The sequence below is a fragment of the Macaca nemestrina genome, chromosome 10 (genome assembly GCF_043159975.1).
Source record: "Macaca nemestrina isolate mMacNem1 chromosome 10, mMacNem.hap1, whole genome shotgun sequence".
Classification (NCBI taxonomy): domain Eukaryota; kingdom Metazoa; phylum Chordata; class Mammalia; order Primates; family Cercopithecidae; genus Macaca; species Macaca nemestrina.
The window spans coordinates 7,663,708-7,690,925 of record NC_092134.1 but is presented as its reverse complement, the minus strand read 5'-3'; the positions used below and the strand labels follow the sequence as shown (position 1 = coordinate 7,690,925).

Here is a 27,218-nt window from a genome sequence, read left to right as displayed (position 1 = left end):
GGTACTGGTCCACAGCTAGTCTCCAGGGTTTGGGGACCCCTGCTTTAATGCACAAAAGTTTTATTTTTAAGAAGTCCAATATATTTATTTTGGTTGCTTGTATTTTTTTGGTTATATAAATCTTTGAGATTTGTCCTTCATGGATTTTGCAATGATTTCATAAATGTAACACCCTTGACAGATCATGAAGATTTTGCCCTTAGGTTTTCTTCTAAGAATGTATAGTTTTAGCCCTTTTAATTAAGTCTCTAATACATCTTGAGTTAGTTTTGGTGTGTGGTATAAGGTATAAAGGTCCAGCTTCATTCTTTTGCATGTGGATATCCAGTTTTCCAAACACCAGGAACTGGTGTTTAAACATTTTCTTCTTTAGCAAGGCATGGTGCTGCTTGCCTATAGTCCCAACTACTTGCAAGGGGGCTGAGGAGGGAGAATCTCTTGAGGCAGGGAGTTCAAGGCTGTAGTGCACCAGGTCTGCACTTGTGAATAGCCACTGCACTCCAGCCTGGGCAACATAGTGAGACCCCATTTCTAAAAAAAAAATCTTTTCTTCTTTGATGCTGCTCCACATTCATAGTGCAGGTATTGACACATTTTTAGCATAGCACTGATGAGCTTTTTCCTGAGTGCAGGGAAATCATTGTTCTCTCTGGTAATCACTGTTGGAGTCATTGTCTTGTTGGAAGTAAGACGTTTGCTTTGCTGTTTCAGGATATTAGACTTGTTACTTTTTAACTCCCCCAGGGGAGTTTGGACACTCCTTGTCATGGATTGGAGAACTCCCCGACTACTCTGAATATGTTGGTACACTTCTGAAGCCTTACAATTATCAGTTTTCTACTTTTCAACCCATCTCCTCCACCTTCTTCCGGGAGCTGCCATCATGGAGATCAGACGTGGGCAACAGTTTAGATTCAGGGGTTCCCATTCAGCAATAAGAGACCTGTGCAAGTAAATACTGCCGAGACCTTTTAGCTGCAAACCTTGACATATGAGATTCACGCTGGGATTTGCTGTCATGAGGAGGCATCAGCTGGAGCTCGTAACTAAAGTTCTGATAGGAAGCAGGAGTCCAGTTTTAATGGCTTATCAATGTAGTGTGAGATGGCAGCCACATGTCCAAAGCCCAGGGTATGGGGGGAAGCCTGTCTGTTAAAAGTTAATGATCTAAGAAGTCCTGACATAAAATAAAGCCTTGAGTGAAATTCCATGGTGTCGCGGACAGTTAATTCTTTATTAGGTTTTCCTAAGATAGAGATAAAAGGCATTTTATCTTTTCTAAGGTTTGTATTAACATGTCATTGCGTTTTATAGATGCATTGGTCTTCATTTGGCCAATCTGGGACAGGTAATGGAAATATATGCTTTGTGGGATGGCAAAGAAAACCTCCTAACACTTTGTCATGATTTATTATTGTTTTGTTGGGGATCTCTAAGTTTAAAAGACAAGGAAATCTTGATTTAGGGAAATGAGAGCCAGATGGACTGTTTGTGTTGCTTCCCACCTGGCTGACATTGAGTTTCCATCTTTCTCTATTGCTGGGTGTGTTTAACAACTCTGTACTCCAGTGAAGTTAGAGATCATGCTAGGTTGTTTTGTCTGCGAGATCCTTGTAATGAACTTTTTGGGTAGAGAAGAGAAAAAGTCAGAAGTTCCAGGCTTTGCTAGCTTTGTGCTACAGCCGTTGTCTAAGTGGAGATTCATTTCTTAGAGTCTTGTGCCAGGAGTGTCACTGATAGGCCCCAGGGGGCCAGGCAGGTAAAGTGATAAGCTTAGCTGGCCAACTGGAAGCTCTGGTTGGCTGCCTGGTCCAAGGAGGTGGACACTGCCCATCTCCAACTAGGAATTGGAGTCTAAAGTTGGCAGATTTTCCAATTTTCCAACCACGACTAGAAATCTGGTCTCTTATGAAAAATGTGGAAATAAATCTAAATTAAAAAATATTATGCAGGTTTAACACAACACACCTGCTGGCCACATTTAGCTCTTGGAGCCTCAGGTTTTAACAGATGACAGATGAAGCTTATTCACTCTATCTCCAGCCAGGACCTCTCCCCTGGGCTCTAGACGTCTCTCTTGACTGTCTACGTGACATCTCTACCTGGACGTCTCATTGGTATCTCATACTTACCTGGCCCAAAACCATACTTTCCACCTTTGTCCTGAATCTATTCCTCCCACAGCCTTCCCTACTTCTTATGACAATTCCATCCTTCCAGCTGCTCAGGCTAAAAAACCTAGAGCATCCCTGATTCTTCCCCTTCAATTCCTTCCAAGCCATCAGCAAATCTTGTGGCTCTGTCTTCCAAATATATCCAGAAATTAACTCCTCCTCCTTCCCTTCACTGCTGCCAGCCATTATTGTTGCTTGCCTGGACCATTGCAGTGGCCTCCTCCTTTGTCCCTTCTCAACCTTTTCTTCCCACAACAACCAAAGCAACTTTGCTGAATGTCAATTGCACCATGTTCCTCCTCTGCTCAAAATGCCCCAGTGGTATTCATCTCATTCCAAGTAAAAGCCAATGTCCTTAAAGTGGATCAGAATGCTCTAATTGGTCATTTCCATTACCTCTATGACTTCCTGTCTGTTTACTTGCCCCAGTCTGGCCACACCGACCTCCTGCTAGCCTTGGAACACCCTGGGCATGCTCCTGCCTCAGGGACTTTGCACTTATTTCCTCTTCTTGGGACCTCCTCCCTTCCCTTTCTGTGCTCCTACCTCCTTAGACCTTTATGATGGTGGCCCTTAGGAGGTTCTTGGCCTCCTACTTAACACTGCAACCACTGGAGTCCACTCCAGTGTTCTTATCCTTCTTCTTCATTTTTCTCCATGTCATTTGCAGCTATCTAGAATCGTATGCATTTTATTATTTATTTCATTGGCAGTCTTTCTTTTTCCCACAAACCTGTCAGCTCCACAAGACCAGGGATTCTGTCTGGCACATAGAGAGGGCTCATTTTTGAACAAGTGAATGAATGGTGTAGACACTCAGGAAGGTTTCGTGCAGTATCATGACAAACCCATGGATTTAAATACAAGTAATGTGTTTCAGTCTGTATGGTTGTGATTCTTTTTGCTTTAAGTGATTTTCTTAACCTCTCTGTACTTTGGGATCCTTCCTGTAAAATAGGAATAATACTAGCATTCAACCTCTTAGGACCATTGTTGGATTGATTGAATGAATGCATGGAAGGCACTTAGAACAGTGCCTGGCGAATCAGAAAAATGAGATAGGGTTTGCTATTATTATTACTGTTTATCTGTGTGAAAATGAAAACATTACAAATAGGGCTAAAGTCTGTTGTGATCAGCATGCCAAGTCCCACGTCTCTCTCTACTTTCTCTCCAGAAGTAACCACAGTTATTGCACCTTTATTTTCTTTATTTCAGATCGTATCTATGTCTATACTTGTAATATAAGTGTATATATGTTATATAAGCATATATATACTTGTAATATAAGTATATATACTTGTAATAAAAGTGTGTATATACTTGTAATATAAGTATATATAGTTATATACTTATTTATATACTTATATTACAAGTATATATACTTATAATACAAGTATATTACAAGTATATATACACATAAGTATATATATACTATAGTATATACATACCCATAAGTATATATATACTGTAGTATATACTTATATACTTATACTTCTACAGGTGAATATATATACACACACATATGTATAACTATATATATACTTATACTATAGTATACTTATACTAAGTATACTAAGTATACTTATATACGTATATACGTATACTATAGTATAAGTATATATAGTTATATATGTGAGTGTGTATATATTCACCTGTAGAAAAATACAGTATTTTAACAAAGATATACTTTACATAATATTTTTGCAACTTGCCTGTTTTCCCTCAACAGTGCATCCTGAAGATGGTTTCACACCAATTCACAGACGTCATCCACTCTGTTCTTTGCTGCGGCTGTATATTGTTCTGGAATATGGAACTGCTCTGGACACCTTAGCTATTCCCCACTTGTGGACATCTAAGCTGTCTCCAAGTGTGTTCCATTACGAGCAATGCTTGGCTAATATCCTGTTATCTGCCTGAGTGCTTAGCCTTTCTCCAGGATAAATATTAAGACATACAATTGCTGGGCTCAAGGGGTTATGCATTTGCCATTTTAATAAATTATCGCACACTGTACTTTAAAATGTGGTTGCTAATTACAGTTCTACTAGCAGGATGTGAAAAACCTTTCTTTTTTTTTAATTGTAATTTTTATTTCGCGAAATAAAAAAACGTGAAAATTACAAAGAGTAACACAATAAACATCAGTGTACTCTGCGTCTAGAAATGTCAGCTGTTCACATTTTGTCACATTTGCAGCAGGTCTTTTGTTATTTTGTAAAAAAGGACCCGAACATTACAGAAAACATTGAAGTTCTCTTTTGCACCATCCTCAATTCCATCCCCTCTCCCAGAGGCAAATACGATCATGAATTTAATGTTTTTATATTTTTCCTTATTTGTGGAACCGTGAACAATATATTATTTTTGTGCATTTAATTTTTTCATTTAAATGTTATATTGACATAGTATTCCGCAACTTGCTTTTTTCCAGCCAACAATATATTTTGTAGACCTGATCATGTTAGCACATTTACACTTACCTCAGTCTTTTTACCTGCTGTGTAATAGTCCATCGTGTCATGATTTATTTAGCTCTTCTCCACCTGATGGACTTTTAAAACTGATTCTAGTTCTCTGCTATTATGACTAATCCTAAACTGAACATTGTGGTCAGGAGATATTCAGATTCTTTATTATATATTTTAATAATCCTTCAGTTTTATATGCTATTTGGAATAAGATGCTCTTTATCTTTTCATAGACTCAGAAGCAGCCTTGAAAAGAAAAATACCACTTTATCTGCCTTCCTCTACTTGCCAGATGTTTGTTCTTTTAGGGGTAGTAAGATTAGATCTTTGCAGCTCGCTTTTATTAGTTTAGTTATTGCGGTTACTACTAGTTCTCATCAGGTGAAAACATTCATTCCCACACTTTAGAATCTTAATTATTCTGTTCTTTTTGTATCTGATGTTCTTATTCATTTGACCAATATTTTCTGAGCACCTACTATATGCCAGGCTCTGTCCTAGGCAGGGAAAACTCAGATGTGGTCTTTGTCCTCTTGGAATTTCCATTCTCGGGGGAAATGGACACTACAACAGGCAGAAGTCAGCACCTCCGCTTCCCTCCAGGTCCAGCACTGAAGGGCTAATGGAGACGTGCTTCCTTGGCAGAGTCTGTCCTCTGGCTGAGCCCTCAAGGAATTTTATAGTGAGCAGTTTGAGTGAGGCTCAAAGTTAACATTTCTAAGAGTTGTGTTCTCATGAACAGTTGCAGTGTAATGAACTACCCCAAGACCTGGTGACTTAAAAGAACAATGCCATTTATTTTGCTCACTAGTTTAGAATTGGAACAGGGTGTGGCAGGAACAGCTGTCTTTGCTCCACTTACTGTCATCATCCGAGGCAGCTCAAAGGAGTCATCTCAGGGCTCACTCGAATGTCTGGGGGTTGATGCTACTGTCTGCTGGGATCACAGCTGGGCTGTGGCTGGAACACCTCCATGACCGCCTTCCTGTGGCTGCTTGGTTTCCTTGCAGTATGGCAGCTGTTGCAAGGGTGAGCATCCCAAGAGGCCCAAGTAGGAGCTGCATTTCCTTTTATGACTGCCCCACAAGGGCCATGGAGTCCCTTCCCCTGTAGTCCCAGGCCCGCCCAGACTCAAAGGGAAGGGACGTTGGCCCATCCTTGTAGGAAAGAATGTCATGTGAGATGGATCTACTGGTATGACCCTCTGGAAGACACCATCCATCACAAACTGTGCAAAGCAGCTCTTCCCGCACCCATGTCCAGCCAAATCTCCTGGCGGGCAGTGGCATGGCTTGTGGGAGACCCGGACAGAGGTGGCGGTGTGGACAGTGGCTGGGAATTGTAGCAGGATTGTTGAAGGCTCCTGTTTGCTGGGCACATTGCCTGTCTCCTTAGCTCCCTGCTACACCCATGGTCCCTCCCATTTTACAGATGAGGAAGCTGAGGTGCAGAGCTCTTGAGTAAGCTCCAGGGTTCACACAGTTAATCAGCAGGGAAACTCGGGTTTGAGCCCAGGCATGTGAGTTAGACTGCCCTCTTCAAGTCTACATAACCACCCCCTACCCCAGGGAGGTGAGACTTCTCTACTCGGAAAGCTTCCAGCCACGGGTCTCCTGTGGGGCTCTCTCTCAGTGGCCGCTTCCTCTGGTAGGCCTCTGGTTACCATGGCAACAGCAGCCAGCCTCGCAGAGAAACACTCTGACCTCCCCCCTGCAACACCCCCACGGTGGTTGTGGGTCTTACCGAACAATGAGAGGCATAGTACATTTAGAGGCTTTGGGAGAGCACCTCCCTTTCATCTGCTAATGGGTGTGTGGATGTGAGAAACGGTTTTAGGATGTCTCCTTGACTCAAGGCACAGGCTGAGCAATTATAGAAATGAAATACGATGTTACATCAAGTGGCCCATCACTGGGTACTGGTGTCCGAGGCTGTTCAATTACATGCACCTGTTTCCAGAGCTTCGCAACTCTTCAGTGAAAGACCTTCCGGGGTGGAATATTTCCTGCTTGCTCTTCTGGGCTATTTTGGGAAGATGGACTGAGACACTGCTCACATCTTCTTAGACATAATTGAGCGTGACAAAAGGTGGGTGTGTACTGGGGTTTGCAGAAGAATCCTGCAGCAGTGGCCCTTTAAAGGGAGATTCTTTCTTACGGATGCTCCTGGCTCGCTGGCACTCAACCCGTTTGGCATCCCTGTTTGTTAGTCATAGAGAAACCGGGTCACCGTTACAAGACAGTGCCATTTTCATTCTAGGTTATGAGGGGAGGCAGGCAACAGCTGCTTGGGAATGGTGATTTTAAATAAAAGTTAATTGGGATTTCAATTAATTTAAGTAGACATGAAAATCATACTTTCCCAGAACACACGTGGCAGCTGACAGCAATTCCATCCTTCCAGTTTGCTCAGGTTGAAAACCTTGACGTCATCCCAGCTTCTCTCTTCCTTTCACATCCCACGTCCTATCCATCAGTGAGTTGCCACCTCTAGCTTTGAATTCCCAGGGTTCTGGCCCATCTTCTCTCTTCCACCCTGATCCAAGCCCCATTATCTCCTGCCTGGAATCTGCTGAAGCTCTTTCTAGCATCTTGCTTCTCTCATGCTTGTCTCTTTCCAGTCTGTTCTCATCAAGGAGCCAGAATGAGCCTTTGAAAATGCAAATCATAGCCCACTGTCCCTCTGTACAGAACCCCAACCAAACGGCAGAGAGCGGGCAGGCCAGAGGATGTGTGGCGGGCGCAGGGAGGTTGGGTGGGGAATGTGGCCCATCGTTTTTCAATAGCATGATATTTCCTTCTGATCATCGGTCTTTTGGAAGCAGCCTAGAGAAGCTAGGCCAGATCTGACCTCCAGGAACTGCTACATGAGGGATGTTCCAGATCAGAAGGCTATTTTAGACCGAAGTAGCAGGTACATGGCATAAAGGAGTGAAGCAGGTGCTCATATACAAACAATGAGCACTCTCTCTCCGGTGCAGTAATAGGGAGTGGTGAGGACTGTGGCAAAGTGGAGAGCCTGTGCCCTGCCTGCAAGGGGGACAGCTGCTCCCAGCTCCATTCAACTGTCATCATATGAGAGTGTAGGTCTAATGCTCTCAGATCTTCCAGGTTTTCAAGAGAAACCAGAAATACAGCCAGATAGACTCTCCATATGCTGGTTTGTTAGTATCACTGTGAGCTCATGAATTTTAGTATATTTGATGGGTTTCAACCCACGGAGTCATTAGCTGTTTGGATGCTCTAAATCATCCCATCGTCGCCCAGCAGGTGCTCCTTCCAGCTGCCTTGCATGTCCTTTTGGTGCATCCCCATCAGTAAGAGCATTTTCCTACATCTTGGCACAAGATCCTCCAGATTCATCTGGTACATGTCTTGCTCTGGATGTGGGATCAGCCATTTCTTCAGGATGCCAGGGCTTGAACTCCTCATTTTTAAAGGTTAGCAAGAAATTCACGTTAAGAATGAAAAGCTCTGCTGTAGATCTGTTCCTGGGGTGCCCTCTGGGGACCTGTGGGTAGATGTCCCAGCGTCCTCTGGAGAGTCCCAGGCTGAGCGCCACCATCTCTGAGGAGGTTGGCCTCTGCTTCTGGAGCCTGCTGGGCTGATGGATGGCACAGCTAATGTATCTGGATAGTTGCATTCCACTCAGGGACAGTCACTGAGAAATGTCTAAAATGCACTCACCCTAAGAGCTGTTCCTACAGGTTTTACCTTGCAGAAATCTGTCAGGATTCAGAGTTGGCACAGTGGGCTCTGTATACTGTGGCCATTTCCCCATCCTGTTGTCTTCTGTACTATTGAGGAGTTATGAAAGGACAGAGGGTGGGGGTGAGGGTGTCTAGAATGGGCCGTCCCTAATGAATACACCTTAAACCAACGGGGAGCTCTTCCTTTAACCCTTCTGCCTCCGCAGACAGCGGGCGCGGGATGTGTCTACCAAAGCGCCTGCTTTTCTGGAAGCCTGCACGTGCTCAGGATGTGGGCTGTGTGCATTTTTATTTGACATCTCTCGTGTGAGCTGGGAGTGAGGGTGCCTGGGTTTGAATCCTGGCGTGGCTGCGTACTGAATCTGGAATCTTGGGCAAACTGCCTAACCTTTCTGTGCCTCAGTTTCCTCATCTTAAAAATGGGGACATAGAAATACCTAGGACAGGGGCTCGTGATGATGAGTAAATGAGTCAATACATATAAATCTCTTAGAACAGTGGCTGACACCTAGTGAGGGTCAGTAAACCTTGGTTTTGAGGATGATTTGAACCTGTGTCCAGTCAGATGGAACCAATTCCTAGATAGTTAGTTATATGATCCATATATTTCTCTTTTCCTTTTCCTTTCTCTTTCTTGATGCCTCCTTGCTCTTTAATTCTTTCATTCCTTCTTTCCATTCTCTCTCCTCTCCTCTTCTTCCCTCTCTTCCTCCCTCCTTTCTCTTTTCCTTTTTTTCCCTTCCTCCCTTCCTCCTTCCCTTTTTTTTTTTTGAGACGGAGTCTCGATCTGTCGCCCAGGCTGGACTGCAGTGGCATAATCTCGGCTCACTGCAAGCTTCGCCTCCTGGGTTCACACCATTCTCCTGCCTCAGCCTCCCGAGTAGCCGGGACTACAGGCGCCTGCCACCACACCCAGCTAATTTTTTGTATTTTTTAGTAGAGACGGTGTTTCACTGTGTTAGCCAGGATGGTCTTGATCTCCTGATCTCGTGATCTGTCCACCTCGGCCTCCCAGAGTGCTGGGATTACATCCTCCTTCCCTTTCTCTCTTCCTTCTCTTCCTCCCTTCCTTCATTTCCCACCCCCTCCCCATTCTCCCTCCCCTCCCGTTTCCCCCTCCCCTCTCCTTCCCCCTCCCCTCTCCTTCCCCCTCCCCTCTCCTTCCCCCCCTTTCCTTTCCCCCCTTACCTTCTCCTCTCCCCTCCCCTCCCCTCTCCTCCCCTCCCTTCCCCTCTCCTCCCCTCCCCTCCCCTCTCCTCCCCTCCCCTCTCTCCAGTGGTTTGGGTTAATTTTCTGTCACATGCAACCCAGGCTGGCTTCACGGACATGGGACTGGAGCAGTTGCAGGGGATGCTATGCTCAGAAGGACCCCAAACTTTGTGTCATGCTCTTGAAATTCTTAAAACTTTTTGATGAAAGGCTCCTGCCTTTTCATTTTGCACGGGGCCCCGCATATGACGTAGCCAGTCCTGTGTGTCGCCAAAGTGTCCGGCCAGACGTCCTCTCTGTCAGGACATCTCTTTGTGTCTCTGTCTTCTGGTGCATGATAGGCTCTCAACAAATACCGATTGAACTCAAATCATCATCCCCAGGATCAGTGCATCTTTTTTGGCCTCTGTTCTTGTCATCCAGCACCTGCCTGGGTGGCGTGCAAACTCATGTATACTTGTGTGCAGAGAGCTTAGCTGAGTGTGTGCAGGGGATTGATTATGTTTTGTTTCTCTGAAAGTCTTGCTCCAATTCGAGGTGCAGGCTGCCATGTCCCAGCCTCTAGTCCTATGCAAACCAGCCTTGACTTCTGCGTGGGCGTCTGGAAACAGTAACGAGGTCTCACCTTCTTGGGATGTGGAGATCAGCAGCGATAGCTCCTCCAGAGTAATTGGAGGTTTTGCCGAGATTCAGTACCAACTCTAGGCAGCAGATGGGAGGCTCTTTCTTTCCTCCTTGCTCAGAAGCCTGGTTTGGAAGGCAAAGCTGCCTCCTGCCCCGAGGGCGAGGAACAGGAGAAAAGTGGTCCTGTGGGCCCCAGAGGTGGTGCTGGGCTTCCCGGGGTCTCTTGTGCTGCATTGAGGAGGTGCTTCCTGCACCCAGGCTCCGAGGGGCTCAGCTACTTCTTCCTGGAAGAGACTGAGCCAGCAGGGCTTGAACGGGGCAAATTCTCTAAGCTGGGAACCGCACGAGAGGTCGTGAACCCTCGCCAGGGAGGCACAAAGATCTTTTCTTCCAGCTCAAATGAGTGAAGTTGCCAGAGGCTGCTGTCATTTTTCAGCTAAGTCTGAGGGGTTAGGAACTGGGATGAGATGTTTCTTTCTTCAATGCTAATGACTATCTAGGTTGCCTGGCCTTGTTCTTTCAGAAATTAGAATAAAAATTAGCTGAGAAATGTCTTCTTTGTGCACAGTGCCTCTGGTGAGCACCGGCTGCCTGTGGGGGGGTCTGCGGATGCTGCTTGGAGCTGGAGGGGGCAGTCCGGGGGCACTTGCCTGTCTACACTTGCAGGCAGAGTTGGGGCTGGTTAGCTGCTCAGGTTTATTTAGTGCTCTGCTCTGGGTTTTTCCTCTCCTGTGTGCTCTAGGCAGGCTCGAGAAGGCATCCTCCTGGGCTTGCAGACTCCACCAGTGCCAGGAGCCAGGCAGCGTACGCACAGAAGGAAGTAGGTTAGGGGTTAGGGAATCAGCACAGGCGTGAATCCAACTGATGATGCTGTGTCTACGTGAAGGTGCATAATAATAGAAATTTTGTTTTGTTTTGTTTTGTTTTGAGACGGAGTCTCACTCTGTCACCCAGGCTGGAGTGCAGTGGTACAATCTTGGCTCACAGCAACCTCCGCCTCCCAGGTTCAAGTGATTCTCCTGCCTCAGCCTCCCAAGTAGCTGGGATTACAGGTGCCCACCACCACGCCTGGCTAATTTTTGTAGTTTTAATAGAGATGGGGTTTCACCATGTTGGCCAGGCTGGTCTCGAACTCCTGACTTCAAGTGGTCCGCCTGCCTTGGCCTCCCAAAGTGCTGGGATTAAAGGCATGAACCACCATGCCTGGCCAATAATAGGAATTGTTAACACTGTTATTATTTTCCAGCCACTGCTCTGAATGCTTGTGTGCATCTTAACTCATGCAATCCTCACGATAGCCCTGATGCCGTGGGTACCATGATCCTTATTTTACAGATGAGGAAACTGAGGCACAGAACGATGGCATCACTTGGTCAAGGTCACACAACTAGAAGGCAGTAGAGCTGGGATTTGAGCCTCAGATTCTGTGTCACTTGCCTCTTGGTGGTTAAGGGGTGATGGGACTTGGAGTGAACAGGAGACCCCATTCCCCATCTAAAGATAGCAGTTGCTACTTGGCCAATTGTTGTCATGCACACCAGCAGTTTGCAGCCCTTGACGTCTGCCCAGCAGTGGCTCCAGAGACTGAGGATGCTCTGGAGGTGGTTATAATGGAGGTACTTAGGACAACAGGCAGGGGACCCCGGGTCACCACCCCCCGGATGTCGTGGAAATGGAAGATCAGCATCCCCTTCACCTGGCTGGCTTTTCTGGGGACACAGGTGGTCTTAGAGTAGCAGAGTTTGTCCTGGATACTGAGTTCCCTGAATATTCTCTCCAACAAGCACTCCCTTAGCTTCAAGTTGCCCAACTCAGAGGAATAGGGCTCATTACCTCCTCTTCTGTCTTTAGGTGTTGGAACATTCTTTCTACACAGATCCAAACCTGCCTCCCCATCAAGTCCATCCTAGATTCCAGGGATTACACAGGATAAATCTAATTCCTCCTCTACAGGACAATCGCTGATGTGCTTCATTGCTGCCCTGCTTGAGGCCCCTTTGAGAATAAAATCCAAGCTCCTTCTGGTGGGGATTAGGGGCAGCGGCTGCATGGCCTGCCCCTGCCCTGATTCTGAGCAGCGTCTCTTTCCACTCTTTCTTTTGCTCTATGTCAGGCATCCTAACCTTGCTTTTCCTCAATACACGAAGCTAAAGAGTTCTTTTCTTTCCTTTTTAAAATGCTTTATTTTGAACCAATTTTAAATGTAGAGAAAAGCTGCAGAAAGAGTACAGAGAGGTCCTGTGTACCTTTAACCTGGCTTCCATGAAACTGTTTTCTAGAAGGTGGTCAAAGAAGGCAGCACTGAGGAGTTGATGTGTCAGCTGAGGTCTGAGTACCGGGAGGGACTGACTGTGTGAAGACCTGGGGCAGCTCATTCCCGGAGATGGGGGGCAGGAAGCGCAAAGGTCCTGTGGCGGAATGGTGCCAGATGTCCACTAGACACGAAGTGGGGGGCTGCAGTGACGTAAGCGAGGGGGACAGAGCAGCGAGAAGGACCATCCCACAGACCGTACTACAGGCCACCGTGAGGATTTGGGCTTTTATTCTGAGTCAGATGGGAGCCGTGGGAGGATTGGAAGCAGGGCAGGAGGCCTGATGTGACTTCCCTAAGGTCCCCCACAAATAAGTACATCTCCTCTTTCTCAGCCAGAGCCTTTGGCCAGGCCTTCTCTCTTTACCTACCCACCACAACCCACCTACCTCTTGTTCCTGGCAGGGTGGTGAGAGGGCTGGAAGCATAATGGGGGCTCCCCATCAAAGAATAGTGCTGCCTTCCCAACTTGGGGACAGATCCCCTTGTCATCCCTATCCTTCTCCATCATCAGCCAGACGGAGACTCCCATCTGTTGACCTTGGGCAAGTGACTTCCCCTCTCTGTGCCTCAGTTTCCTTCTTAGATGGAGCTGATCGTAGAACCTGGGTTGTTGAGAGGATTAGAATGGGTTGGTACACCGAAAGTGATTGGAAGCACCTTGCCCGGAGTGCACACTGTGTGACTATTAGGCACGGTTGTTTAAGTTCACCTGCAGCTTCACATTGCTGCAGGTGCATCTATGTAAAAGGCTGAGTCTCCACTGCCCATCAGTCTCTGCTGTGCAAGATCACCACGCAACGGGAGCATGGATCCACTGCGCTCTCCCAGTGGGCAGAACTGAGAAGTGGGGGTGCTCCCCTTCAGTCTTTTGTCCTTGCCTTTTCCAGGGCTCGGAGCAGGACTTTGGGTTTTGGTGAGGAGTCCTGGCCTGAGTGAGGGGGTCATCATCAAAGGATAGTGCTGCCTTCCCAATGTGGGGACAGATCCCCTCATCATCTCAATCCTCCTCCATCATCAGCCTAGTGGAGTCTCCCACCTGTTGGCAAGTGACCTCCGGGGCGGGGCTTCCACCTGGAGCCTTCACATTCTGGGGCTGCCAGAAGGGGTGGCCAGTGTGACTTTGAGGGGCCCCGACCTGCCCTCCTTGCTGCATCTGGGGAGCTCTCAGTGGTTCTCTTCATCAGCTTTCTCTGTAAGGGTGTTTTTTTCCCCTTAAACAACTCAGAAACTCCACTGCTAGGTAAGTGGAAATGCAAATATAAACACGAAGACATGTGTGAGAATTGTTTCTTAAAACATTGTATATAATCACAGAAACTTGGAACCAACCTGAACTTCCAGCAGGAGAATGGATCCATATGGTATTTCCATACAATGGGATACCAAATAGTAGCAAAGTGAGTGGGTTACGGCAATGTGTGTCAATAAATGTAACTTTCGTAGACATAATGTTGGGTGGAAAATGCAAGTTGTAGAATCATAGAGTACAATACTAAGTATATAAAATCTAGAAATGATACAACGTATCTTACCTTATGTAGGCATTATATACTACAATACAAGTAAAAAAACTCACAGCATGGTGAATCCCAAGTTGAGGAAAGGGTTTACCTCTGGGGTCAGGAGGGAACTGTGGTTGGGGGGGACCACAGAGGACTTCAGCTGCGTTGGCAGTGACCTGTTTCTTTCTTTCTTTCTTTTTTTTTTTCAAATAGAACTTTTAATGAATTTATTTTTCTTCAACTTTTATCTTTAGTTCTGGGGTGCATGTGCAGGGTGTGCAGGTTTGTTACATAGGTAAATGTGTGCCATGGTGGTTTGCTGTGCCCATCAGCCCATCACCTAGGTATTAAGCCCAGAATGCATTAGCTATTTTACCTGATGCTCTCCCTTCCCACCCCCACCCGTGACAGGCCCCAGTGTGTGTTATCCCCCACCCACCACATCCGTGTGTTCTCACCATTCAGCTCCCACTTATAAGTGAGAACATGCAGTGTTTGGTTTTCTGATCCTGTGTTAGTTTGCTGAGGATGATGGCTTCCTGCTCCATCCATATCCCTGCAAAGGACATTTCATTCCTTTTCATGGCTGCATAGTATTCCATGGTGTATGTGTACCACATTTTCTTTATCCAGTCTGCCATTGATGTGCATTTGGGTTGATTCCATGTGCAGTGACCTGTTTCTTAACTTGGATGGTTGGTCCAGGTATATTCATTGTATTATAAAAATCCTCTTGTAAAAAATATTACATAATCAATTAAAATGTTATTTGAATAACAGTTTGTATAGCTAAAAAAAAAATGAGTCTGGAAGTTAGTGGACTGGATGTCCTTAACCTCTCTTGCTGGTGTTGACCCACTGCGGTCCCCCGGTTGTCCCCAGAGGCCATGATATAATCCTGGGTTTCAGGGCAGGTGGCCCAGTGGTAAGAGCATCAGTTGGAGGTGGCTTAGGTCCTGGTTTTGTCCTGGTGAACCTTGGATAAGAGTTGTGTCCCCTCTGAATGTCAATTTCCTCAGCTGTAAAATGGGGAGAATTTTGTCCCTTTGACTACGGCTCCCGGGGCTGGTGGGAGGATTTGCAGAGATGGTGGCACATGTAGCGTGTTTAGCTCAGAGCCGGTGGCAGTGTACTATGAACAACACATAGTAGATGCTGTTAATGATGATAGTGAACAATCGTTCCATCCACACAGTTAGAGGGACAGGCAGAGGATGAGGGGAGAAATAATGAGAACTCGGCTCTCCAGTATGGGTCCCAACGCCTCCACGTTAACGAGGCTGCCATCTTATGTTCAAACCCCAGGAGGACTGGTTGGTTTTGAGCCACACTGACTGGAAGCCTCTCTTCTGCTCTGGCCACACACCCTGCTGCCCTTCATGTGGCTACAGACTAACCCTGACCCATCACAGATCCACAGCTGATGGTGACCTCAGACTACCCTCCCCACCCCGCTGAGATGGGCACTGACTCTCTGGTTCCCCTCAGGGCTGGGCTGGGCTGCCTTCCTTCTTGTTGACTCAGAATGGGGTCGGGGGCAGCCTGTCCACCCTCTGATCTGGGGTAAGCCTTTCTCTCTGAGGATAGAGAGGCTGGACCCCAGAGGGCAGGGGCTGTGTCCAAACCAAGAGAGAGTGGACAGAGGTGCTTGCTATACTGCAGCTGTTTGGCCTGAGATGTCCCCAAAGCAGAGCCTTTTCAGGAACATTTATGTTCCTTTTTGTCATGAAAGTGGGGTCTGTCCACTTGGTCACTTGTTATGCGCTGGGTGCAAGAATTTCTCTTGCATAACAATTAGTGTAACAGGAATGCATACACTCCTGGCTCACCTGAGTTTTGATTGAGAGGAAGCAGCCTTGTTGGTGGAGTAATTCTCAAGCTTTTGACACCAGACAGTTTGGATTCATGGACATTGTCTAAGGAAGCCGGCAGCCCACACCTGGAGATCTCAGGGAATGGGAAGCTGAGGCTGGGGCCACTCTTCCCTTTACAGATGAGAGCCCCAGGTACTATGGGAAGCTGAGAGCTTCTTGTCCAGATAACCCTGAGGGAGCACCCACGGTCTTGATGGGACATTATCTCAGCATTGCTCATGAAGACTGAAGTATGAGTCTTCATGCTCTGTGTATCACCCTCTTTCTCATTTGCCTGAGAACTAGATCTGGGATATCATGTCCTGGCAGGTGGAATCCTGTTTTCTCAACCCTCTAAAAAGCTAGACACCCCCTTTATTATCATACAGGACACAGTTTGATGATGGGACGGTTTGTCTAGAAATCCTGAGAAGAGATTCTATTAGTAAGAGCATTTTTGGTTTCAAGAGATAGAAAACATTAAACAGGGAAAATGGGAATGCTATTGACTCATGTAGTTGAAAAGCAGAGAGCTACAGCTTCAGGTATGGCTTGATCCAGGGGTTCAAATAGTGTTACCAGGATCCAGTATCTTTCTTTGTCTTGCACTTCCTCTGAGGATTGGGTTAATTTTACACATTCACATGGGGGATAAGATATCTCCATAGTAAAGCCCAGTGGCAATAAAGAATTCTCATCACATGTTTCAAGCAGAAATCCTACGCCTTATTCCCGCTGACCTACATTGGGTCTCTGATTGGCTGGGCTTGGATCAGGTACTCATTCTTGTAAATGAGGGTGGAATTGCCACTGCCTGAAACATGGGAGAGAGGGAGGAGAAGGTAATTCCCAAAGAAAAACTGGGGTGCAGTTACCAGGAGGGGGATGGATACCGAGGGGCTCAATTATCACATAGGTCCAGTGATCAGAAGGGAGCCACTGGCCAGGTGCGGTGGCTCACACCTGTAATCCCAGCCCTCTGGGAGGCAGAGGTGGGAGGATTGCTTGAGTCCAGGAGTTCAAGACCAGCCTGGGCAACATAGTGAGACCCTGTCTCTACAAAATATAAACAAAATTAGCTGGGCGTGATGGCTTGTGCCCATAGTTCCAGCTACTTGGGAGACTGAGGTGGGAGGATCACTTGCACCTGGGAGGTCGAGGGCTGCAGTGATCCCTGACTGTGCCACTGAACTCCAGCCTGGGCAGTAGAGCAAGACCCTGCCTTAAAAAAAAAAAAGACAAAAGAAGCCACTGGTCTAGGGCACCACAATTCACCTTTTCTACAAGGACTGGCCTCCCTTGCCTGGACTCTCTTGTGATGTCTCTGGGTCCTGCACTGAGCTTTGGCCTTTTGGGGGCTGGCTTGGAGCCTCACCGTCCTGCTGGAGCCCCTCATGTAACTGTATCAACAATGGCCCAGCTGGCGAGGAGGTCTGATCCAGCAGCCTCATTCATGCAGGCACCAGAGAGAAAATAGGAGCAAATAAATTGCTGGCCTACGTTAAATTTAGACTTATTCTGTTGGAGCTAATTGTAATCTTTATTTGGTCCCAAGTGATTCATTCTTATCGCTCTTATTATAGCTGAGAAAATTAATTTTTATTCTACCATAAAGGTGGCTGTAATAATCTGGGTTCAGGGAGGGGGATTACTTTAATAAGATTTGCCAGCAGGCTTTGAAACAGTCAGCTTTTATTAGCATGTGGAACCGGCCTGTTGCACTGGAGTGGACGTTAGGGGGTCCCGGTGGGATTGCCGGGGTGAGCTTGGCTAGGAGAAGGACAGGTTTGTTTGCTTTTTAAAGAGCTCAGGCCTGTTTCCATGCCTGTGTTTAAGTACAGGAACGGCGCCACAAGGCGGGAGCTGAGTTGACCTCAGTCTTTGGCTGATTTAAATGGAAACAAATGCATTTAAATGAACTATGAGCCTGCTCTCAAAACACCATGCACCATAGGGACAAGGGAAAATGCTCTCAGGTCAGGCTGGTCTTAGACATTGGGACTGCGGGGAATATGGAAAGCAACACACTGTCTAGAAGGAGCAGATGTTGTGCACCCATTATCTTTCTATTTGTGATTCCAGATTCCAAAACCTCTGAAAACCAAAATGTTTTTGGTAAATTTTCAGCAGACCCATCGGGTGGTAGAACCTCACCTGAGCTCGTTTATAACTTCATTTGTTCCACGTAAGAGGAAGGCTCTTATCTTTGACTTGGAACCACTGGTGTGTGGATTTAAAGATGCTGCCCCAGGCCCCACTGAAGGTGCTACTGATATTCAGCATATGCATTGGTCTTGCCTGTCTAAATCAGAAAAATTAGGAATGGAGAGTTCTGGAAAAGAGGTGCTGGATCTGGATACATGCAATGTAGACCAAAGAAGTGGTAGATTTTTCTGATTTTGGGGGAGAGAAACCAGAGGTCCTAACTGTTATGTGACATCTCTCAATTTCGATTTGTTACCGAGCCAAACTTTTACATTTTATGTTTTGAAGACAGAAAATATCCCCAATACTGTTAGTCATTAGGAAAAGGCAAATTAATACCATAATGAGATACCACTGCACAACCAATGGAATGACTAAAATGAAAAACCTGGCGATACCAAGTTTTGGCAAGGATGTGGAGAAACTGTAATCCTCTATGTACTGATGGGAATGTAAAATGGTGTAGTCACTTTTGAAAATGAGTCATTTTTTTTTTTTTGACGGAGTTTTGTTCTTGTTGCTCAGGCTGTAGTACAGTGGCGTGATCTCGGCTCACTGCAACTTCCACCTCCCAGGTTCAAGCGATTCCTCTGCCTCAGCTTCCCAAGTAGCTGGGATTCCAGGTGTGCACCACCATGCCCAGATAATTTTTTGTATTTTTAGTAGAGGTAGCATTTCACTATGTCGGCCAGGCTCATCTCAAACTCCTGACCTCAGGTGATCCACCCACCTTGGCCTTCTAAAGTGTTCGGATTATAGGTGTGAGCCACCAAGCTCCCCTGGTTCATCAGTTTGCTTAAAAGTTAAGATATACCACCATATGACCCATTCATTCCACTGCTAGATTTCTACCTAAAAAAAAAGACCTGTTTATAAATGTTTATTCGTCATTGCCCCAAACTGGAAACAACCTAAGTGTCCATCAACTAGTGAATGCATGAACACCCTTTAGGACACCCACACAATGGAATAAAAAGGCACGAACTACTGATAAATATAATAACATTGGTGACTTATCAATTATTATGCCAAATAAAAGAAGCTGGGCACAAAGGTCTCCATATTGTTGTTGATATGGTTTGACTGTGTCCCCACCCAAATCTCATCTTGAATTGTAGCTCTCATAATCCCCCCATGTGTCATAGGAGGGACGTGGTGGGAGGTAATTGAATCATGGGGGCAGGTTTTTCCTGTGCAGTTCTTGTGATAGTGAATAAGTCTCACGAGATCTGATGGTTTTATAAAGGGCAGTTCCCCTGCACACATTCTCTTGCCTGCCCCCATGTAAGGTGTGCCTTTGTTCCTCCTTCACCTTCCACCATGATTGTGAGGCCTCCCCTGCCATGTGGAACTGTGAGTCCATTGAACCTCTTTTTCTTTATAAATTGCCCAGTCTTGGGTAATTAGTAGCATGAGAACAGACTAATACATAAATCTACACATGTATATGGATATCTAGATCATTCAAGCCTGCAGAGACAAAAGTGGATTAATAGTTGCCAGGGCTGTGAGTGGGAAGAGGGATTACCTGTCAGTGAACACAGGGAGCTTTTGGGGTATAGGAAGTATTCTAAAACTAAATTGTGGCAATGGTTGCACAACTTTGTAGCTAAACTCATCAAACCATACGCTTTAAATGGGTACATTTTATTGGATGCCAAGTATACCTGAACAAAAACTGTTAAAATATTCAAAGACATAACGCATTCATATGGTTCAAATTTCAAAAAGTATAAAAGTGATTATAATTTAAAAAATTCCATCTTACCCTCAGCAATCCAGTTTTCTTTTGCACAGGTAGTCAAAATGATTAGCATTTCCCTCCAGTGTGTTCAGAGATATTTCATGCATAGAAAAGCATAGAAATGTACTTTTCTATGCATATATATATATATATATATATATGCTGTATATATTTCCCTATGTATAATTTGCTTTGCCTTCATAGACAGTAGCAAACCATGAGTACTGTTTGGTACCTTGTTTTTTTCCACTTGACACACAGTTTGTCTGGAGAAACTTCTCTGACATAAAGAGCTGTGTTTTTTTCAAGTGCTGTCCTTCCACATTCTATCGTGTGGCTGGCCCATAGGTTGTATTGTCACTCCTCGATTGATGGACACTGGCTTGGTTCTAGTCTTTTGCCACTACAAAAATGACTGGCCAGGTTGCACTGCCTCACACTGTAATCCCAGCACTTTGGGAGGCCAAGACAGACAAATCACCTGAGGTCAGGAGTTCAAGACCAGCCTGGCCAAAATGGTGAAACCCTGTCTCTACTGAAAATACAAAAAATTAGCCAGGCGTGGTGGCAGGTGCCTGCAGTGTCAGCTACTTGGGAGGCTGAGGTAGGAGAATTGCTTGAACCTGGGAGGCGGAGGTTGCAGCGAGCTGAGATTGCATCATTGCACTCCAGCTTGGGCAACAAAGTGAGACTCTGCCTCAAAAAACCAAAACCAAAACAAATAAAAAACAAAAAGACTGGCCAGATTCTCTACCCTCTCTCTGCCTCTCAGCAACTTTCTTTGTTTGTTTGTTTGTTTTTTTTTTGAGACAGGGTCCCGTTCTGTTGCCCAAGCTGGAGTGCAGTGGCACGATCTCAGCTCACCACAACCTCTGCCTCCGGGGTTCAAGCAATTCTCCTGGCTCAGCCTCCCGAGTAGCTGGGATTACAGGTGCACACCACCATGCCTGGCTAATTTCTGTATTTTCAGTAGAGACAGGGTTTTGCCACGTTGGCCAGGCTGCTCTCCAACTCCTGACCTCAGGTGGTCTGCCCGCCTCCGCCTTCCAAAGTGTTAGGATTACAGGCGTGAGCCACCGTACCGGGCTCCTTGTTTCTTAATGAAGCAAATGATAGTGCCTACCTACCTCATAGAGTTATAAGGATGAAAGGAGCTCATGTATATAAAGGCATTCACAGGGCCTGGCACCCAGAAAAATCATGTAAGCATTATAGAAAGAAGCCGGTAAGCCAGGGAGCTCCAACCGGAAAGTTGGAAACAACCCCCACAACTGTGAAATTTCCTTAGAAACACACACACACACACACACACACACACACACACACACACGCACGCGCACACGCACGCACACGCACGCACACACACACAAACACGCACGCACGCACACACACACACACACACACACATACAGACACATACACATACACATACACACGCACGCACACACACATACACAAACGCACACATATGCATGTGTGCGCGCACACACAAACATGCACACACACATATACACATGCGCGCGCACACACACACACAATGGGGGCAGAGAAAGAATGCAAGAGGTGAACACTTTCTTAACATAAAAATGAGCTAACTTCAAATCAGAGAAATGGAGGCCTCATGTTTCCAGAATTCTCTGCAAAAATGTCAAATCTCTGATCAATAACTTTAAAATGCCACAATCGGTGCGTTCAAATAATTCTTTGAAGTCCTAGTAAATAAATATATTGACAAACAAATTAATTGCCCATCACCTCTCCAATGTTGTCATTACTTCCAAACGGTTAGATCCAAAATAAGGTGGTCTGCACCGGAAAGGTGCTAGTAGAATTATTGCTTCCACGAAGAACCTTGCAGGTGTCTCACGTCACGCGTGTGCAGGTATATTCATAGGATAAGTTCTGAGAAGAAGAATTAATCAAAAGGTGTGTGCAGATTAATTTTGGATAGATTTTGCCAAATTATCAATTTTACTCCCTAGGGCAGGGTTCCCCAACCTCTCGGCCACGGACTGGTACTGGTCTGTGGCCTGTTAGGAACCGGGCCACACAGCAGCAGGCTAGCAAGCGTTACTGCCTGAACTCTGCCTCCGGTCAGATCAGCGGCAGCGTTAGAGACTCATAGGAGCCCAAACCCTATTGTGAACTGTGCATGTGAGGGATCTAGGTTGTGTTCCCCTTATGACGTGGAACAGTTTCATCCTGAAACCATCCCTGCCCTCCACCCTCCATGGAAAACTTGCCTTTCAGGAAACTGGTCTCTGGTGCCAAAAAGGTTGGGGACCACTGCCCTAGAGTGACAATTGAGATCGTGTTCCCTTAGCTACCTTAGACTCCAAAAGTCTGGTCTTTGGATCCTTTCGGCTTGAAAGGTGAGATGTGGACGTGGCAATCTCTTAGTTTTGGGGGAAAACAATCCAGCTTCAACGGGGCTCAAACTAAACTCCGTTGGGCCAGTTCCTGCCCTGGGCCCATTGGTGTAGACAGCGGTTACCTGCCTGCAACTCAAAACAGAGAGCTCTTCTGGCATCGTTTCCACTGAGATAGCTGATAACAAGGGGTAGATGTCGTAGCCTGAGGCACCAGTTCCATTGTATTTACAATTTTTGCAAATTGAGTAAGTCATGCCAGCGGTTTCTCAGGACACATCTGCCAGTTGCTTACATTTTTCACAGGCCCAGAACATGTGGGTAAGGTAAAGACGCAAACACACAAAACCCAGAAAAAAGCACAGCATCCCAGCTGACAAGAAGCCTTTTGAATTCTCATCAAAACATGAGCCTTTGATGCCCCTAGAATGCGTGGCCGTGGGAGCAGCAGCCTCAAACCAGGCAGGAGCGAGGACTTTCAAAGCAGCGCCCAGGGGAAATGGGATGCTTTCCGGTGCAAACTGCCTTGTTTTGGATCTAATTGTTTGGAAGTAATGACAATATCGGAGAAGTGATTAGCAATTAATCTGTTTGTCAATATATTTATTTACTAAGTCTTCAAAGAATTATTATTTGAACGCACGGATTGTGGCATTTGAAAGTTATTGATCAGAGATTTGACATTTTTGCAGAGAATTCTGGAAACATGAGGCCTCCATTTTTCTGATCTGAAGTTGGCTCATTTTTACATTAAGAAGGTGTTCACCTCTTGCATTCTTTCCCTGCCCCCGTGTGTGTGTGTGTGTGTGTGTGTGTGCGCGCGTGTGCGTGTGAGTCTGTGTGCGTGTGTGTGTATGTGTGTGTCTTTTAAGAACTTTCTGTTTTGTTGTTGTTGTTGTCGTCTCCAGCCTTTCAGGTGGAGCTCTCTGGCTTACTAGCTTCTAGTGGGAGTTCCTCTTCTTTCTGTGCAGGTCATAGGACCACATGGGATGCTGTGGATTCTCTCCTGGGCCTCATGGAATGAGTTGTGGCTCTACAATCGTATCAGATGGAGCAGTTTGACCCAGGAGCTCGGACTGTGTGAGGACCGAGTTTCTTTGACTTCCTGGTTTGCTTTTCATGGTGTTGAGCCCGCTCCAGGGCCCTGCAGCTCTGAGCTCCCCACACAGCACAGTGACATTTGGGGGTTTCAGGCCTCCAACCTCCTACCACGCTGTTCACGGGGAGAGGGGGACGCTCCAGGGAGCCTCTGCCCAAACCCAGTGTCTCTCTCTCTCCCCTAGTGACCTGCCCTAGGTCACATGCCCAGTTATGACCAAATCAAGGTTCTCCACAAAGGGAGAGAAGAGTGTAGACATTGGGGAGGCGACCAACAAATGCCTGATAAGAAGAAAAGAACTCTGAGGAGCTCAGCACTTGGCCTGTCCCCGTGCCTTTGAGCTTTAGAGGAGTCATTGTGTGATCCGATGATTGCTTTTGGGGAGGAGAATTACTCTCTTCTGAAGTGACTGGTCTCATGCGAGACAAGACCTGTCAGTATTCCAGACTTGGTTGAAAAAGCCACTTGCCCTCCTTGCTGACCTGTTTCCAATGAAGACGATATGAGCTCAAAATGGAGCATATGAGCTCTGACATTCTGTTGTCCTGGCAACCTGTATGATAAACATCGGCTTAATGCTATTTGATGGGGGAGGTGGGAATTAGGAACCGGGAGGGCGTTGAACAAAGCTGAAGATTTGGTGCCCTCACCTCAGCTCCAGACTCTACAGGAAATGTTTGGTTCAGCGTCCAGAGTGGACACCACTGTGGTCTGCACCGGGGGAGGTTGGAAGGGAATGACCTGGTACAACCAGGAGAGGGATGGGACCGGACCCAAGGGGAGGGTTCGCTATGTCCTATTCAGATTCTCCCTTTGAAGCAAACTTCTTGAAAGAGTTGCCTGTTCTCTGTGTACCCCTTCCTCTTGTCCTGCTCACTCATCGTGCTTCTTGCCACCCTGTTGCCATGGAAGCTGTGGCCGCCAAGGCTGTTGCCACATGCAGGGGCCACTTCTCCAGGCTTGGCTTTTTTGCGGCTCAGCGGCACTGATGAGAGTGATGTCTCCCTCCTTCTCGTGTTCCCAGGGTTTCCCTGCCTTCTCCAACACAAGCACCTGCTCTCCCTTCCCTCTTTCTCCCTGGGTGCCCCCTGAGCCTTCTCTGCAGGCTTGCCCCCTGCCAGACCCTTCCACCAAAACCTCTCTCCACCAAAGCCTCTCTCCACCAAGGCTCTCTTTCCCAACTCTCTTTCCAACTCTGCACGTTTCTCTTTGGGCCACTTTTCCCAATGGCTTCTGTCACCACTTGTCTTCAGCTGACACCCAAATCTCCCTCTAGCTCACAGGTCTCTCCTGAGCTCCAGCATCAGCATCTAACTCATTTCTACATGGGGGCCCACAAATATCAAAAACTAAATACGTCCCAAGCAGAGCTCATCACCTTCTCCCAAATACTGACCTCCCTTGTCCCAGTGATGGGTCCACCCTTGTGCCCAAGACTAAGCTCAAAAGGCCTCTTCGTCTTTTCTTGCCTCTCGGCACCCTCTCCCCTCCCACCATAGCTAATCGATGTCCAAGTCCTACCACTGTCTCTTCATTTCCTTTCCATCCTGGTGGCCCTTTCTGCAGTAGAGGCTGTGGTGAGTTTGAGGATTTCAGGCCCAATCAGGAACAGTGAGCTTTACTTGGGCAGCACGTTGACAGGTTCCTTGCGGGGGACATCTCCTACAGCAGGAGACCTTCCAGAGACTGTGGTCATCACCTGGGCCACCAGCCAACCAGGAAGGGAAGAAGGAACTCCTGGGGAAAAGGAGAGCTAGAGAGGGGGCTTAAGTGTCCAGGTCACACAGCAGGACCATGGGTTGCCTCTGGGCCAGGGGGCTCCAAGGGGCAGCAGCTGTCTAGAGTCTTCTATTGTCCACGGTTTTTGAAAAAATCTGTGGTTGGTCGATGCTGGGTGCAGTTTCTCAGGATATATAAAGCAGGTGGGCTCTACATAGCTAAAAATCGGCTTATTTGGGCTACATTTAAAACAATGGGTTGTGTAAAATTTGGATTTTGGCCCCGGGGGTCTTGGAGAATGGATGGCCCTAACCCACTCTGAAGAAGTAAACGGGCCAGTCTACAAGGACTGTCTTTGGCCCGTTTGTAAAACAAAGTCACCCTCCCCTCAGGGATGGGCCATCACGTTCATTTTCCTGTCTTGGCCTTTCCTGCTTTTAGTCCATTCTCCATAATAGCAGAGTGATGTCTTAACCGTGTTATATCAAATGGTGCTGTGAACCTGGGACCTCAGTCACTCTGGTGGCTTCCCGTTACCCCAGGATAAAGTCCAAACACAATGCAGTGACCTCCGCCAGCCCTGAAGGACGTGCCCTTTCCTTCCTTTCCAGTCCAGCATGGTGCCCTCACCCCTGCCCAGCCACCAGACCCTCGCAGCTACAGCACGGTTCTGCGTTCTCCTGCGCATGCTGTTTCCTCTGCTGGGAGCCTTCTTCCCCCCCCTGGGGCCTGGCTATTCCAGGTGTCCTTTGGCTACTGTGTTTGTCTCCTGGGGCATCGATCATACATTTATTCTCCTTTGAAGGGAAGATGTCCAAAATCAAGGTGTTGGCAGAGCCATACTTGCTCTGAAGGCTCTAGGGGAGGGAGGATCCTTCCTGCCTCTTCCAGCTTCTGGTGGCTCCAGGCATTCCTTGGCTGTGGCCTCATCACTCCATTTTCACATGACCTTCCCTGTCTCTATTCTGTCATCTGCTTCTAAGGACACCAGTCATTGGATTTAAAGTCTGCCCTTATCCAATATGACCTGCTTATGTTATCAAAGACCCTATTTCCAAGTAAGGTTCCAGGTGGATGTGTTTTGGGGGCACCATTCAATGAACTACAGGTCCTGTCTCTTCTGGCTTCATCAAGTCTGCACTGGGGCCTCTCCTCAGTACATTTGCCCTCATGACTCTTGCTTTTCTTTACTGGAATAGCTTGTTCATTCTTCTACTCTAAACTAGTCTAAAATCTGGGAGGACAGTGTTGCTTTGCTGTATTCTCCCTGCAACTTCAGTGCTGGGCACAGGACTGGCTCTTAATGGGTACTGAGTGAACACTGTTATGGACTGAATGTTCACATTCTACCCCACCCCCAAACGTATTTGCTGAACCCCTAATCTCCAGTGTGATGGTATCAGGAGGTGGAGCCCTCGAGGGGTAATTAGATTTAGGTGAGGTTGCGAGGGTGGTCCCCATGAGTGCTTTTATAAATAGAGGAAGAAGCACCAGTGCTTCCTCCCTCATGCGAGGATACGGCAAGAACGCGTGTCCATAAGGAAGAAGGCATGCACCGGACATCAAATCTGCTGGCACCTTGATCTTGGTGTTCCAGCCTCTAGAACTGTGGGAAATGAATGTCTGTTGTTGAAACCTCCCAGCCTATGATGGATTTGTTATAGCTGTCCAATGCGAGTTAGACAAATGAGTGTGCCTGATCCATCCCATTGAATGCAACAGAACCCCAGGAAGCAGATGGTATTCCTGTCTTGCTAAGTGGGGCTGAGTCACTCACCAGGCAACCCAGCCAGGCAAGAGGCAGGCTGACCTTCTAGCCCAAGCCTCCTTCTCTAGAACCCCAGCTCCCTCCACCCTTGGGTCTGGGGTCCTATGAGGGACTGACTTGAGGAGGATATTAAGGTCTGAGTGGCTTTTGGCTGGAATGAGATGGGACAATGGGCTGGTTACTTCCCTGGGACGATTCCCTAACAGATGTCTCAGAGCTGACGTGGCTTTGTCCTCAAGCCACTCATTGTCACCGACACAGGCTGTATTCATCTCTCTTGAGATTGGCCTTTTAAAGCGTTCCCCCAGCCCCAGCCCCTGGACACTCAGGTGGTCAATGAAAGGGAACAACAGGAACAGCTTTCAAGCCAGGGACTAGAGATTTTCCCTGTGGAGTGAATACCTCTGAACACAAAGGGAAGAAAAGCCCTTTCATAAAACTACCTGATCTTCACT

General features: G+C 46.8%; 1 protein-coding gene across 7 annotated transcripts in view; it reads left to right on the top strand.

Moving 5' to 3' along the window:
• The window catches only part of LOC105493580 (transmembrane protein 132B), a 504,000-nt gene that overhangs the window by 154,814 nt on the left and 321,968 nt on the right, over nucleotides 1-27,218 (top strand). Inside the window, exon 1 of one of the 7 annotated variants that reach the window (XM_071070807.1) lies at nucleotides 23,136-23,257. The exons of 5 other annotated variants lie outside the window; for them this stretch is intronic. In XM_071070807.1, the coding sequence (XP_070926908.1) occupies nucleotides 23,167-23,257 (91 nt within the window). In that variant the 5' untranslated portion in view covers nucleotides 23,136-23,166. Of the gene's footprint in view, nucleotides 1-23,135; nucleotides 23,258-23,886; nucleotides 23,986-27,218 lie in introns of those variants that run through there. One more of the 7 variants, XM_071070808.1, reaches the window with a different exon arrangement.